We start from the raw sequence: 14,443 nt of genomic DNA on the forward strand, positions 1-14,443 counted from the left end.
ATGCGCCTTCCCCTCCCTCAGCCCAGCCTGCTGTCCCAGTCTGGGAACCTGGCCCCGTGAAGGCAGGAGTGAGGAGGAGTCTACTGTCCTAGGGCCTCCGAACCACTGTGCCAGCTGCAGGGATGCAGGATCCAGAGATGCCGTGTTATCTGGGGAGGGAACTACCTTCCCATCACCCCTCTGCTCTTCCTCTCCTGCAGTAAAAGTGTGTGTCCCCTCTATTTCCCGGCCTGACACAGAATGAGCACGTAGCAAATACTTCCCAGAGCAATGCACGAACAGAAGGGCTTGGGGACCACAATCCCCGTTCCCCGGGGAAGGTGAGCGAAGAGGGTCTGCTTGGTTTGGCCTGGCCCCTAGGCTTCTAAGAACTGACTGCCTTCCACGTATGAATCGGCCAAAGGAGGACTCCTGGATGTCCTGACCCCCAGTTCAGAAAGGGCCCTGCAGCACTGACCCCCCTGGTTCAAGTTCAGAGCCCAGAACAAGCCTCATGCTGAGGGTCCAGCCCCACTGCAGACACAGCAAAGATCCCCATCAGTGATGTTTTATTATCATAATCATCAGGTACAAACAAACGGTACAAAGGGCCAGTGGGCCCCAGTCCCTCTCCAGGCGGGCTCCTGTGACAAAGCAAGGGAAGAGAGTAAGGAAGACAAAGGGCAGCCAGGGACTGAGCCTGGCTCGCACGGGCCCATAACTCAACTACCACCCACAGCCCCACTGCTACTAGCCACTCCTCTGGGGTCGCTGGTTCACCTCTGCTACCCGGACCCTCTCAAGGTATAAGCTCTGTGAGGGCAGAAATGGTGTCTGACTTTTTCTGTATGTTTCCCATGCCTAGCACAGTGCCTGGCAGGTAGTAAGTGCTCGATAAACCGAGTACTAGAGAATGCAAATGGACCTTCTAAGGAGCCGTGATAGCTGTTATTTACAGAGAAGAAAATTCAGGCTTAGCAAAGGTTGAGGAACTTGTTCAAGGTCACATAGCTGGTGAGCTGCAGACGCAGGATTTGAACCCAACGCACACAAAATACTACCCATGTTCACACACACACACAAAATGCAATTTATATTCATTGCGCACGTACGCGCGCGCGCGCGCACACACACACACACACGAATGAATGTCTAGTCATTGGTTTTTCTGGCTGGCACCCAGAACAGGGATGGGCCCACCTAAGGAAGGGAGATCTCTGTGGTTCCAATTGGCCAGCCCAGGTATGCCCAACCTTCACCTCACCACTGCACCCCCCTTACCCAGCCTCTAGTCCCTGTCCCTCCAGGAACCCAAGTCCAACGCAGGGAGTGCACTGCAGTTGACAAAGTCCCGAGGGAACGTGTTGGACTCGAAGATGTTGTTCTTGGACACGACGGTGATGCCTGTGTTGTCACAGATGATGCGGGGCAAGGAGATCTTGGCCAGGGCCTGCTGTTGCTGCGGGCTGAACACGCCCTTGTTCTGCCACCAAAACCTGCACGGGAACACCGCTGGCCATCGTGCCTGAGGCCCTCCTGGGCCGGGAGGGCATCCACTGGCTGGAGATGCTCCCGGATGACAGAGGACCACGGCAGACACCGGCCCCACAGCACGGGGGAGCTCCAGGCCCTCAGGCAGCCCAGGGGGGTTCAAACAAATAGAGCCCCACTCACAGCTGCCCAGCTGCCTCCCCCGCCCACGCCCCAGCAGCCTCCGGGCACCGCTGATGACAGACTGGGAGCCAGGCCCCCACTCATTCACAGTGTAGCCAGGGCTACATCCACGTGGGGAGAAAGGCCCTTGGGGGTGGCTTATAATTTGTCCACCTGGAGTGGGACACCTTTTAAAAATGATCCCAAAGGCGCGATTCAGGCTAGGGTAGAACTGGGTGTGATAGATGTCAGGACCCCAGGAGCAGCCGTGGGAAAGCGAGGATGGGACTTTTCAACAGAGATCGGCGGTGCCGTGGCGGCAGCCCGGGACCCGGAGAAGAAGTGACTACGAGTGGCATTTTCTCTCTTCCCTCCTTTACAACCAGGGGTCCAGGTCCCTCCTTGCTGCGCCGCCAACAGATTCAGGGCGCATTAGGGATGACCCTGAGGCTCCCCAGAATGCACTCCTTCTAGCAGGAGGAAGCTGGGGCCCCCGAGGGTCAGGGACAGGCCCACCGCCACGCAGCGGGCCTGAGCCCCTCGGCCTCCGTCCTCACCGATCGCCATCGCGGAGCTTCCTGAACTGGGTCCCGATGAGGCAGGCGAGCAGCAGGCCCACGCGGCCTTTGCTGTTCAGGGGCTCGGCCACACCACCCATCCAGATGTCGATGTTGTTGGGCGTGCCGTACTGGGCCATCAGCTTCCTCGCCAGGTCCAGGTTCTTCAGGACCGTGCCCAGCTCGCCCACCGTGCTGGGCTGCGGAAGCCCGCAGAAGCGCCTCCAGGCATTGTACCCTGTATGGGGGGAGGGGAGAGATGCCCGTGGGTGGGTCCCAGAAAGGCCACCTTCCCAACACAGCGAGGCCACGTACTGAGGTACCTGAGGGAGGGGAGGACACAGAGGGGCTGCTACCAGGCTATAAACCCCACAGGGAACCCTCCGGCCTCTCCAGGGGCCTGGGGACAGCTGGGTCTCTCCAGGAGCCTCTCTTTCTCCCCTTGTCCTCCCACCCTACGGTAAATCCTAAATTGCCATAACTCCTGCTGGCATCTCCCGGCCCCCTGTGGAGATCTCAGACCCGTGATGGGTGCAGTGTGTCTAGAAGGATCGGCCACACCAGCTGTCCTATGACACAGGCACGGGCGTGGCGTGAGGCTGATCTGGGCTCCAATTCCAGCTCTGTCATGGACGCGGCTGGAGAACCTGGGCAGATTCTGAATTTCTCCAAGCCTCGGTTTCCTCATCAGTAAAATGGAGGTGATAATAATCTCTTCCCCTCAGAATTCACGTAAAATGAAGCAAAGTGAAATGAGATGGAGACAGATTTTGAGACTGTGGGCGGGGGCTTGTGGTTATTACGATGATGCTCTAAGTTGGAGGGTTACAGCAACACAAAGGAGGTGGGAGGTGCTGGAAACGGGGCAGATGGGCCCAGGGAGAAGTAGGAGCCTGACCTCAGACCGCATCCTAAGAGCAACGTTCTGGGGGTTCGGGGGAGCCCTGGGCAGCTGGGGGCACTGGAGAGGGCAGGCCCTGGAGTGGGAGGTGGGGAGGGGCGGGGCCCTCACCTGGGAGGCCGTGGTCCCGGCTGCGCTGCATGTTTAGAGCAGGCAGGTCCAGCCCGATCCTCATGACCTGCTCAAACAACCGCTCCCGGATCTCATCCACCGCGATTTGGTTCTGCAGATTCAGCTTCGCAGGCGTGGCCATGAGGCCCCGGAGGATGGGGTCAATGCCACCTGGGGCGAGAGGAGCAAGGTTGGGGGAAGGATCTGGCTCGGTATCAGAGCTCAGACCGGAGTCAGGTAGAACCGGGGGGATTGCAGAAGCGGGCTTGGCATGTGCGGCTTCTGGTGCCAAGGTGTCCCCAGCGGGCAGGTCCTCACTGAGGCTTTGAGGTCTCGGGGGGTTAATGCCATTCAGACTGACAAGGCTCAGGTGCTCCCAGCCCCTGGCCTCCCGGGTCACTGAGGATTATTCAGTACAACACACAGGAAGGAGCCAGCTCCTTACAAGCCATCTCCACCAGAGTTCACCAGAGTCAGGTGAACTCTGCTTGAAAGTCAGAGGCTGGAAAGTCAGATCAGATCCCCAAAGATGGAAGGAAAGAGGATTTGGTCCACCCTAGCTCCCTGTGACGAAGCCCACCCCCATCCCACCCTCGGCTGCCAGCTAACTCACTCCTGGCTTAGGTCCCGCTCACCTTCCAGCACAACCCTCCAGCTGGCAAAAAAGACCTTGCTGAGCGGAACACGAGGGTTGGGCTGCATAGGCTGGTACTGATCGTTCAGGCGGAACATGAAGGGCTGGATGAGGGTGTGGCCATAGCGGAAGGCGTTGGTAAAGACGTTGGCGATGCGCGGGTCCACCGAGTCATTGTAGGAGCGGTACTCGGGCAGGTACTTCCTCATGGCCACCGGCCCCAGCACCAGGGGCAAGTAATCTCGGTAAGTGATGATCTAAAGAAAAGTCACGCAGAGCAGCCTCTCCACTCATCCCGCCCAGCAGATTCTTCACCTGCTCCTGACTCAGGGGATCCCTCCCTCGTATAAGGCCAGAGATTTGCCTCCCACAGCACTGGAGCTGAGTCTCACAGAGTGGCACCGAATGGCATAAACAGAGCTCTAGTGCTTGCCAGCTGTGTGCCCTTGGGCCAGTTATTAACCTCTCTGAGCCCCAGTTCCTCAAATGTAAATTACGGGTAATTATGCTGCTCTCTGCCCTAAAGTATTACATAAAAAAAGGGCTTTGTTAGTCCTTGCAGTAGCTCCCTTGCCCTTGTTACCCATGGTCCCATTTCTCCTACAAACTTATTAGCTCCTGGAGGGCAAGGGTTGTATCTCATTTCTCTTGAAATTACTCAGTGCCCAGCAAGTGCCTGGCTCACAGTAGGGTTCAATATATTGCCTGTAGGAGGAGGGGAAGCAAAATGGAAAAGGGCCACCCTAGATGCTTTCTCCCAGTGAAAAGAAAAGAGATGGAACAGTCCCACTCTAGATTCTAGACTCTGGAATTTCCTCTGCGGTTTAAATGAATCTCACTTTCTTAGTGCAAATTGAAAATTCACCCTCAGCTCCAGCAACTCTCTCTCCTCCAGGGTCAAGGAGTATTAACAAGGGGTGTGCATGTGCATGTGCGTGTGTGTGTGTGTGTGTGTGTGTGTGTGTGCGTGCGTGTGTGTTTATGTCTTGGGGAGACAATGGGGATGCTGGAGCATCAAAAGTTGGGAGAAGGGAAATCCCCTGGAGGTCCAGTGGTTAGGACTCTCTGCTTCCACTGCAGGGGGCACGAGTTCAATCCCTGGTCGGGGAACTAAGATTCCACAAGCCATGTAGTGCGGCCAATAAATAAATAAATAAAGCATTTAAACATTTCAAAAAAAGTTCAGAGAACACCCCCCATGGATAAGCGAGGATAAGGAGAGCAGGTGACCTGTGATAGAGCTATAAAGAAGAGAGAGTGTGCAAAGGAGCCAAGGGTGATGATGAGATGAAGGAAAGGAGAAGCATTTACTGAACAGCTACTGTGTGCCAGGCACTTTAGAACCACCTGTTTAAACCTCCCAGTACCATTCCTGGTGGACAGGAAAGTATCAGTAGAAAGGTCAGCAAGCCTGGGAAAGAGGCGTTGGAAGGCAAGTGACCCTTGTCAGGTGCTTAGTATCTGCCAGGTGTTTTCATATGTGTCCTTTAATCCTTACAGTATCATGGATGAAGAAACTGAAGCTCATGAGGGTTAATTTGCACTGATAAGATGTGGCAAAGTCATGTCTGGATCCCAAGTCTGCCGACCCCTGGCATCACTGACGCGCAGGACCGCCTACCTGGACCATGGCTCCCACGATCTTTCGGGCTTCCTGATAGAGCTTCTCTCCATTCCAGCAGGGGTTCAGGCGCTTGAGCTCTGTGGCCAGCCGGTTGTGCTCCCGCAGAAAGAGTGTGTGCATGGAGGTGAGCTCAGGCATCTCACTTGAGCGGGTGTCCCCTTGCGGAAGCAAGAGCTACTGTCATTCCTAAGACCTCCCTCCCAGAAAGGACTTGCTCCACTGAAACCCTCTCCCAAGCCAAGGCCTCAAATGCCCCTTACCCAGCCCTCCTCTCCACCCATCTTTCCACGCCATGCTCAGTTTACACCTCCTCTAGGAAGCCTGCCTTGATGCCCTGGTCCACCATAATAGCTCTTCCTCTCTTTAGTGGCACTGCTGGTCAGAGATGCTTATTCACTAAGCACCAGATCTGACACAAGACTTGCCACCTTCCCACACCTGAGACTGGTAGCACCTTGAGGACAAGGACCACGGCTTGTGCCTTTTTGTATCTGACCCTCCCACCCAATGTATACACAGACACATGGGGTTTAACACAGTGCCTGGTACAAAATAGGAGATCCATGAATACAGCTAGATTGACTTATTCTCTTGATTCAGGGAAGGCCAAAAAGTAGCAGGCACGTTGGCTCTCCCTATTTTCCCGTCCATGTGAGACACAGTGAATGATCACAGCCCTCTCTCCTGCTAAAATTGGACGCAACCTCAGAATCCTTCTTAACACAGGACCCTAGAAAGCCAGTACCATCTGTTCAGAACTGCCATCCGCGCCTTACTGCATGCTAATTGTGCAGCCTGCTCAGGGCAGGGAGCCAGGGTACAGGATGTTTGAAGTCCACCCCTGAGACTGTGCAAAAGAACGAAGTGTGACCCTCTGATCCCTCAAGTCCTCCCCTAAACCTGCTCTGGAAGTACCAGAGGGTTAGGGCCAAGCCCATTTCTGCAGGACACTGGGTTCAGTCCTCCACAGCTCTAAAGTTTGTTGAGAAGGATATTCTCTGAGAGCAGCTTTTCCTTCCCACAACCTGACAGAGGTCATGACCATCCAGGCTGGGAACATGTGGCTCAACACCATGAGGAGGCCAAGGAGTGCTGCTCTTCCCCCACTAGCCCAGAAAAGCCCACACTGGTGCTGACCTTGATTCTCCTCCCCAGGGCCCACCCATCAGGAGCCACCAGGAGGTGAGGTTGGGAGGCCAGAGAGAAAGGCCTCAGACCCACTGTTGGGTTTAAAGGTAAAAGCGTAAAATTTCTGGGCACTACCACCATCATTGCCCCAACCATATCCCCAGAAATGCCAGTTGTTTAAATCGAAAATCCCACCCTCTCTTATTACAGGGAATCAAGGTGGATAGGTGGTGATGTGCTGGAGCAGCTCTGTCCAATAGAACATGAAGATGGAAATGTTCTACATTTGAGCTGTCCTATATGGAAGCCACTAGCCTACGAGGCTGTTGAGCATTTGAAATGTAGCTAGCGCTGTGGAGGAATCTTGTTTTTAATTTAAGTTCATTTAAATTAACTTACACGTAAATGAAAATAGCCATGTGTGGCTAGTGGCTACCACATTGGATACTGTGATTCTAGAGGGTGAGGGTACCATGTTGCTCTCTGTCCCTTCAGTTCCCTGTTCCTGGAGGACTCAACTTTCCTCTCTCCCAGAGTCCAGAGGGAAAGAGAACGACAGAGAAAGGGTTGAACAGATGGACAGAGGCTCGCTCCTTGGCCATCCCTGAGTCTCCTTCTTAGGTTTGGGGTTATTGTTTTTGTTGGTTTGGGGTTTTGTTTCTGTTTCGCCTCTCTGGCTCCATCCAACTTGTTACCAAGGCAACTGGATTAACATCATGAAGTTGATGAGGACAGTCTCTCTAAATGCAAACCCACAAGGGGTTCTCAAACAGGCCCGCTGTGGCTCTGGTAGGGGGCACCCCTGCGTCAGCCCAGGTCCCTGCCCAAGACTGACCTGCCAGGAAGCAGGGGATGTTCGCGGTGCGGTTGGTGAGGAGGCAGGGGTCATCGTGCAGGTTGTCAAAGGGCAGCAGGGCCCGGCCGTTGTCATGGAAGCGGGTGTTGACGGCCAGCAGCCCCAGCTGGTTGGTCAGGTTGCGCAGCTTCATGGCCAAGGGGTCCTCACTGCCATACACCATGCTGGCGTCCACGAAGGAGGTGAGCGCGTTGATCTGGTTGCGGACGGTGATGTTGCTCCCTTTGCAGGCCGGGCTGGAGCGGAAGAAAGGGATGCAGTCGCGTTGGTTCTTGATGCGGGGGTCATCGGGTGGGATCTGCGGCACAGAGAGAGGCCCGGCGGGCTCGCCGAGGACAGGGACAGAGATCAGGAGCGGCTTTCCCCCACCCACCCTCCTGAAGGCCTTAATTCCCACCTCGGAAGCAGCCTAGAGCCCAGGACCAGAGGGGGCAACCCAGATACTAAAACGGAGCTCCTCGGCCCCCTCGGCCGGCAGGAAGGCGTCTCAAGGCCCCCAGGGGATCAGCCTGAGGTTCCACCAGCAGAGCGCCTCCGAGCTGGAGGGGTGACGAGTAGGATGCTGGCGTGGGGGATGTGGGGCCCCTGAAGGGGGTGTGGCCAGTCCTCTGACCCCTCCCCCCAAACCTCCTTTCTCTCCTCTTTTCTGTCTCTGCTCCTCCCTCCTCTGTTCTCTAGATCTGGTCTCTACACTCTCCGGGGGCCTCCTCTTCCTTTCCCCTTCCTCTCTCTCACTCTGGCCCCTGTGTCTCTCTCCCTTTGGCCCCTGTGTCTCTGTCTCCCTCTCTCTCGGATCCTCCTTCCTTCTTTCTCCCCTCGTCTACCTACTCTGCACGTGCCTCGACCAACCAGCCCACTCTCAGCCCGGCTCCAACCCCAAAACCCAGACTCTGTGTGATGTGGGCTTGGGGAGAGGGAGCCCGTGAGTGGGGAGGGAGGAGGACTGAGCCCCCGGCACCTGCACACAGAGGTTTGAGGGACGGTGGGAAGGTCCCTAGCCCAGAGTGGCGGGGGATGGAGGCTCAGGGCCAGCCTTGCTGGGAGCCAGGGAAGGAAGGCTGGGCACGGAGGGAGGTGTTCCCTTCCGGGAACGCTGCCCCTCCCGCGACCCGGCAGGCTGGCCGGTGGGGCAGGGAGGGAGTACCTTGAGCGGGAAGCAGGGAGGCTGCTGCAGGCAGCTGGTCTCACAGTTGATGCCAGTGAGGAAGGAGACACGGGCGGCTGGCTCGGGGGTGAAGTCGAGGTCGTGGTCGAGCAGCTGGCCCCACTGCATGAACATGAGCGAGCGCTCCTGGTCCGGGGTCAGGTTCTCCGTGGGGAAGCGCACGATGTCGTTCGAGACGGCGCGAGCCTGCGGGACACGGGGAGTCAGGGGCCCTGGCCTCGGCTGGGCCTCTCCCACTCCGCGGGCCTGGGCTCACCAGGGGCACCGGGAAGCCGTTGCGCTTGACCCCGGGCGTCCAGCCGAAGGGCAGGGAGAAGCCGTCCTCGTACTCCGCCGGCAGCCAGCGCGCAAAGGCGCGGTTGGAGGCCCCTAGCGTGGGGCTGCGCCTGCAGAGGTGGGGGAACAGGGCGCTGACGCCATGTGGTCGGGACCACCCCCCTCTAGCCACCACCCGCCCGCCGAGGGGAGGTCCCCAGCGGCCGCACCTGTTGTTGCACTGCCCGGTGATGGTTCGGTACTGGTCCTCCTCTGGGCACCTCACCCCCAGGTCCTGGTAGGCGCAGCCGCTAGTCTTGGACAGCAGATTCAGCTGGGCAGGTGTCAGCACGTCTGCGGGGCCGGGAAAGTAGGGGGCGAGTGGGAGCTGAGATTCTATTTTCTATCCTCTGCTGGGGAGCCTCGGTTGGGGGGTGTGGTCTGAGGACATGGAGGGGACGCTAGGATGCCTGCTGAGACTCCCTGGAAAGAGGGGTTGGGGGAACCACTGGGATTGAGCGAGGGTCTGGGGATGTAGAGGGAATGGTACCTGTGACATTGAAGCGGCCTGGCCACAGGGGCCGCAGCTTCCTCTCCAGCAGGCCTAGGGCCACGTGCAGGTAGTCAGCAGCCCTCACAGCTGTCCTGGTGGCTGCCACTGGCTGCTTGAAGTAGGACAGGAGTTCCATGGGGCTGGCTGAGCCACTGTGAAGACGCTGCTTGATGCTGCTTGGGGGAGGGAGGAGTGAGGGCCAGAGAAGGGAGGCAGAGACACTCAGCACAGCCCCAGCCCAGGGTTCTGGACACAGAGGACAGTGTAGACAGACCCACAGTTAGGAAGCAGGTTTCTCTTTTTAAACGGGGTTTGGACCTGGGTGCCCAGAGCCCAGGCCACGGGAGGCATGGTTTGGAAAATGTTCTCGCACCCAGAGATAAAAAGACTGACAGGGCTTCCCTGGTGGCGCAGTTGTTGAGAGTCCGCCTGCCGATACAGGGGACATGGGTTCGTGCCCCGGTCCGGGAAGATCCCACATGCCGCGGAGCGGCTGGGCCCGTGAGCCATGGCCGCTGAGCCTGCGCGTCCAGAGCCTGTGCTCCGCAACGGGAGAGGCCACAACAGTGAGAGGCCCGCGTACCGCAAAAAAAAAAAATAAAGACTGACAGACAGAGGGCCCCACGCCCAGCCACAAATTCCCCACTGCCTGTTCCTTCTCTGAAAGGCCTGGGACAGCCTTGCCCAGAACCACGCCGTTCCCCGGCGCCCCACCTTTCCCGCCGCTCCTTGTAGGCTTTGTCCACTAGCCGCTTGGCCTCCTCCATGCAGGTCAGCACCACCGAGGTCTCCACTTCCCCCAGGACAGCTGCCCAGAACAGGGGTCACGAGGTAAGGAATGGGCCCAAAGCCCCCATCAGGCCCTAGAGCCCGGGTGGCTTACACTGAGGAAAGGCATCCCGGGGACTCAGAACCTCCCCCAGCACACCACCTTTTCCCTTCCTTCTGAACTGTTACCTGGAGCGGCACCCTCAGAAGGCTGGGGCATGGCTAGAATGACCAGGAGTCCTGCTAGGCCCAGGGGCAGCTTCATCTCTGCAGCAAGACCCCAAGCCCAGTAAGTGTCCAAAGCCCACAGGGCATTTAGGGAGAAGAGAGCCCCATGTCCCTCTCCTCCCAGGCCCCTCACTCCCACCTTAACCCCCCAGTGCCCCCTCAGTGGGTTCTGCCAACAGACGGAGTCCAGGACCCTGCCTCCAAAGTTCCCGTGCTCCAGCTGACATTGACATCACCTCTTAGCTAAATCTGGGCTTTTATGTCCTCCAAGCTGGGGGAGGGGCAGGGCAGATGAGGCCCGCCCCTGGAGACTGAACTCTCTCTCCTCCCCACCTGGGCCCGGGGTGCTTAGGAAGAGTTCTCTGATATGGGTGACACGGGCAGGAGAGGAGGGACCAGAACTGTCTCCAGCCTTTGAACTTAGCACCCCCAGAGTTTCTCAGCTCCCCGTTGTGTGTCTAGACCAGTGCTGTCCCCAGGGGGCGCCGACAACTAACCACACCCCCTCCAAAATTCTGGTTCAACTGAGTATCCAAGGTTCCTTTGAAAGGGACAAAAGTTAGGAACTGACAACCTAAGGAATTATGGGAAACAGAAGGTGAAGGAGAGACCTGGAGTGATGATGGCCCGATCTGCCTCAGGACACCTTGCCCCACCCCCAACAGTAACCTGACCCCTGTGGCCAACCTTGATGGGCAGCCCTCCATTCTTGGAGAAGGCTAAAGGGACAGGAAATCTGGCTGGGGACCGTTGGGCTTCACAGGAAAGAAGACCCTGGGGGCCATGGGCTGAGGACCAAGGTTAACTTCCTCTATCCCTCTCTTCATCCCCTTTCCTCTTGGCTTTTGGTAGGGGGCTGTCTCCAACATCCCCACCATCTGCCCCCAGATTTCAGGAACCAGGAGAGAAGCGAGCTGGTTGTGGTTAGTGGTCAGTTGGGTGACACAGCCCAGTGCCTCCCAGGGACAAGATCATTGTCGTTAGGATTTGCATTAAACTTTTGAAATAGAAGAGGGAGAAGCCCTGGGGAAGACTGGCAAAGGGACTGCCATTCCGCAGCAGGAAATGTACCCTACGACTAATGACTGTGTCTGTCCACCTCCCTGTGCCCTCGTCAGGCTGGGCACGTGCCAGCCGTGGCCCCCATGTCCTGTTTGGTCTACCCACACCTCCTACCTTCAGATACCCTCCTGCATTCACTCTCGCCTTCTGTGCCCAGACCACATCTTGGCCAAGGAACAAGGGACAGAGACATCTTCCCGATGTGCCCAGTGATCCTGTCATCTGCCAGGAAGCAGAGTCCAGGGGCCCATGAGAGAGGAGGGCATTCTTCCAGCCTTGTTCTGCCAGGTACTTGCTATGGGTGAACTTGGACGAATGGCTCTTTGTGAATCAGGTTCTAGAGTTTTATACGCTTTTGAAAATACTTTTTTTTTCATCCTGTAAGTAACATATATTTCCATACATGAAATGTTATAGAATAAGTAAATAAAATATTTACAATCAGGTGAGGTTATGTGTAATTTTTTTTCTCTCCAGGTTTGCCATCTTTCACATAAATTAGAAGCAGGAAGGAAAATAATTTCCCATAATCCCACCACTCACCAATAACCCGATTTCATAATTTTATATCCTATATGTAGATATAATATGTATTTTAAACAGTGATAAGAACATACTTTAGGGGAGTTCCCTGGCAGTCCAATGGTTAGGACTTGGCGCTTTCATGCCATGGCCTGGGTTCAATCCCTGGTCAGGGAACTAAGATCCCACAAGCCACGTGGTGAGGCCAAAAATATATATTATTTTAAATATTTACTATTACTTTAAATCTTATTTTACAATCTACTTTTTAAATTTATTTATTTATTTATTTTTGGCTGTGTTGGGTCTTCGTTGCTGTGCGCAGGCTTTCTCTAGTTGTGGCAAGCGGGGGCTACTCTCCGTTGCGGAGCACGGGCTCTAGGCGTGCGTGCTTTGGTAGTTGTGGCTCGCGGGCCCTAGAGCGCAGGCTCAGTAGTTGTGACACAAGGACTTAGTTGCTCCGCAGCATGTGGGATCTTCCCAGACCAGGGCTCGAACCCGTGTCCCCTGCATTGGCAGCCGGATTCTTAACCACTGTGCCACCAGGGAAGCCCCTACAATTTACAATCTTTTAATACTTAATTTAGCCTGGACATCTCTCTGTCAATAAAAAGAGATTTATTTCATTTCTATGTCTGCGTAATATTTGGTATGAAATACTATGTTTTATTCACTAATCCTCTCTTGTTAGATACTTGGGTCATTCCCTATTTTCACTGTTGTAAGCAGTGCTAGGGCCATTATCCGTGGAGTTAAATCTCTAGTCGCATGTTCAGTCATTTCCTTGGGTAAAAAGTCCTAGAAGTAAAATTGCTGCATATTTGGGTATCCACGTTTATAAGGCTTTCACCCTCCCATCAGCCATGCGTGGGAGCACCTGTTCCCCATCGCCCTCATCAACTCTGACAATTAGTGTTCCTTTACTCTTTTAAGGGAATTGTCAGAGCCCAAGAGGTAAGAGACATTTAATACAAGTTCCCCATAGCACACATGAGAAAGATGGAGGTCTGGGAAGGAAATAACTTTGCCTAGGGCAGCAGTGTGGCACAGCTCAGAAAACTCTAGTTGTCAGGTCTCTTGACTTACAAATGAGTGCTGTTTACCCAGTGGCCTCTGCAGGTTTATTGCTGACCTTTCACTCAGGCATTTACTCAATGAGTAGGTACTGAGCCCCCGCACATGACAGGTACTGTGCTGGCCGTTGGGTGCCCTCCGTTGAGCAAAGGCCCTTTCCTCCGTGAGCACAGGGGGATGCAGACCGATGGCAGCCCAACAGCCTTGTGCAGGGTTCTTAAGGAGCATCAAAGAAGGCCTTTTTTGAGGAATTGGTGCTTGAGACTGTCTTGAAGAATGTTTATAAGTTGGACACGGGGAGGAAGAGCATTCTGGACCCAGAGGATGACACAGCAAAAGCCTTGACACAGGTGGGCTTCGTCCAGGCAGTTCCAACATGAGGGACAGGGTGGGGCAAGATGAGGCTGATAACATAGGCAGAGGCCCAGGACACAACGCTCTTGCTGACCTCCTGAGAAGTTCTTGTCCTGAAGGCTCCAGGGAGCCATGAAGGCCCTGAAGTGCATGGTCAGAGTTCATTTTAGAAAGCTCGCTTGGGCTGCCAAGTGGAAGGTGCACTGAGGGGACAGGCGCAGAGGCCAAGTGCCATGCAGGAGACGTTGCAGTGATTCATGGGCGTCAAGAGACCTGCCCTGATTTCTCACAGGTGGTGTTGAGGCAATGAATGAAAAACTAAAGCCTTTTCAAAGGATGACGTTAAAATGCCCTTCACTCTCTATCCATGTGGAGGGGGTAGAATTCTCAAGATTTATAATCCCCAAACCACCTGCCTTTGGCTCAGGGCAGGGGCTGTGGGTCTCCACTTGTGTGCAGAGGTTTGAGATGCTCTGTGATGATGTGAGATGCTCTTTATGATGTTTCCAACCAATTAATAATGGCCCAGGTGGGACCACTGTAAGGCTGCCCAGTCTGTATCTCTGTTGATCCCTCATCTAGGACCTATTTGTCTGGCTCAGGTGTAATTGAGGCTCAGAGGGCTTCTCAGCACGCAGAATAACCAGAAGGAGAATGTCTGCCAGAGGAGATATTTCAGACAAGCCTTGTCCCACAACTTACCCGCTAGCTCCCTATCCTGGGGGTGGCCTCTGGAGGGCACTGCTGAGACTGCTACACCTCATGACTATAGTCCTTTGAGGGAGCCCCTCCACCCACCCACACCTACTGCCCTCCTTCTCTCCATTTGCCTTCCCAAACACCCCCACTCCTAGGGTGAAATCCAACTGTCTATGGGGTAACGGGCTTTCTCTGCTACTGCTTGCAAAACAGCTTGTTCTTTCTTAATGCTGTTTAGGAAACAGTTCAGTTGGGATTACAGCCAGATTTCCTGTGTGTGTGTGTGTGTGTGTGTGTGTGTGTGTGTGTGTGTGTGTGTG

The 14,443-nt window shown here is 55.3% G+C and overlaps 1 protein-coding gene across 1 annotated transcript; it reads right to left on the reverse strand.

Moving 5' to 3' along the window:
- Positions 1 to 534: 534 nt before the first annotated feature.
- Positions 535 to 10,635, reverse strand: MPO (myeloperoxidase). The gene is made up of 14 exons (XM_029212100.1): positions 10,611 to 10,635; positions 10,374 to 10,451; positions 10,131 to 10,224; positions 9,414 to 9,589; positions 9,094 to 9,217; positions 8,865 to 8,994; positions 8,588 to 8,794; positions 7,423 to 7,741; positions 5,457 to 5,617; positions 3,837 to 4,092; positions 3,202 to 3,372; positions 2,190 to 2,427; positions 1,261 to 1,475; positions 535 to 623 (listed from the first exon to the last, which is right to left on the reverse strand). The coding sequence occupies exons 2-13, from the start codon at positions 10,447 to 10,449 to the stop codon at positions 1,268 to 1,270; spliced, it is 2,160 nt and encodes a 719-aa protein (XP_029067933.1). The 5' UTR covers positions 10,450 to 10,451; positions 10,611 to 10,635; the 3' UTR covers positions 535 to 623; positions 1,261 to 1,267.
- Between the last annotated feature and the right edge of the window lie 3,808 nt (positions 10,636 to 14,443).

The sequence above is a fragment of the Monodon monoceros genome, unplaced genomic scaffold, assembly GCF_005190385.1.
Source record: "Monodon monoceros isolate NGI ecotype Baffin Bay Population unplaced genomic scaffold, NGI_Narwhal_1 Super_Scaffold_9, whole genome shotgun sequence".
NCBI lineage: Eukaryota > Metazoa > Chordata > Mammalia > Artiodactyla > Monodontidae > Monodon > Monodon monoceros.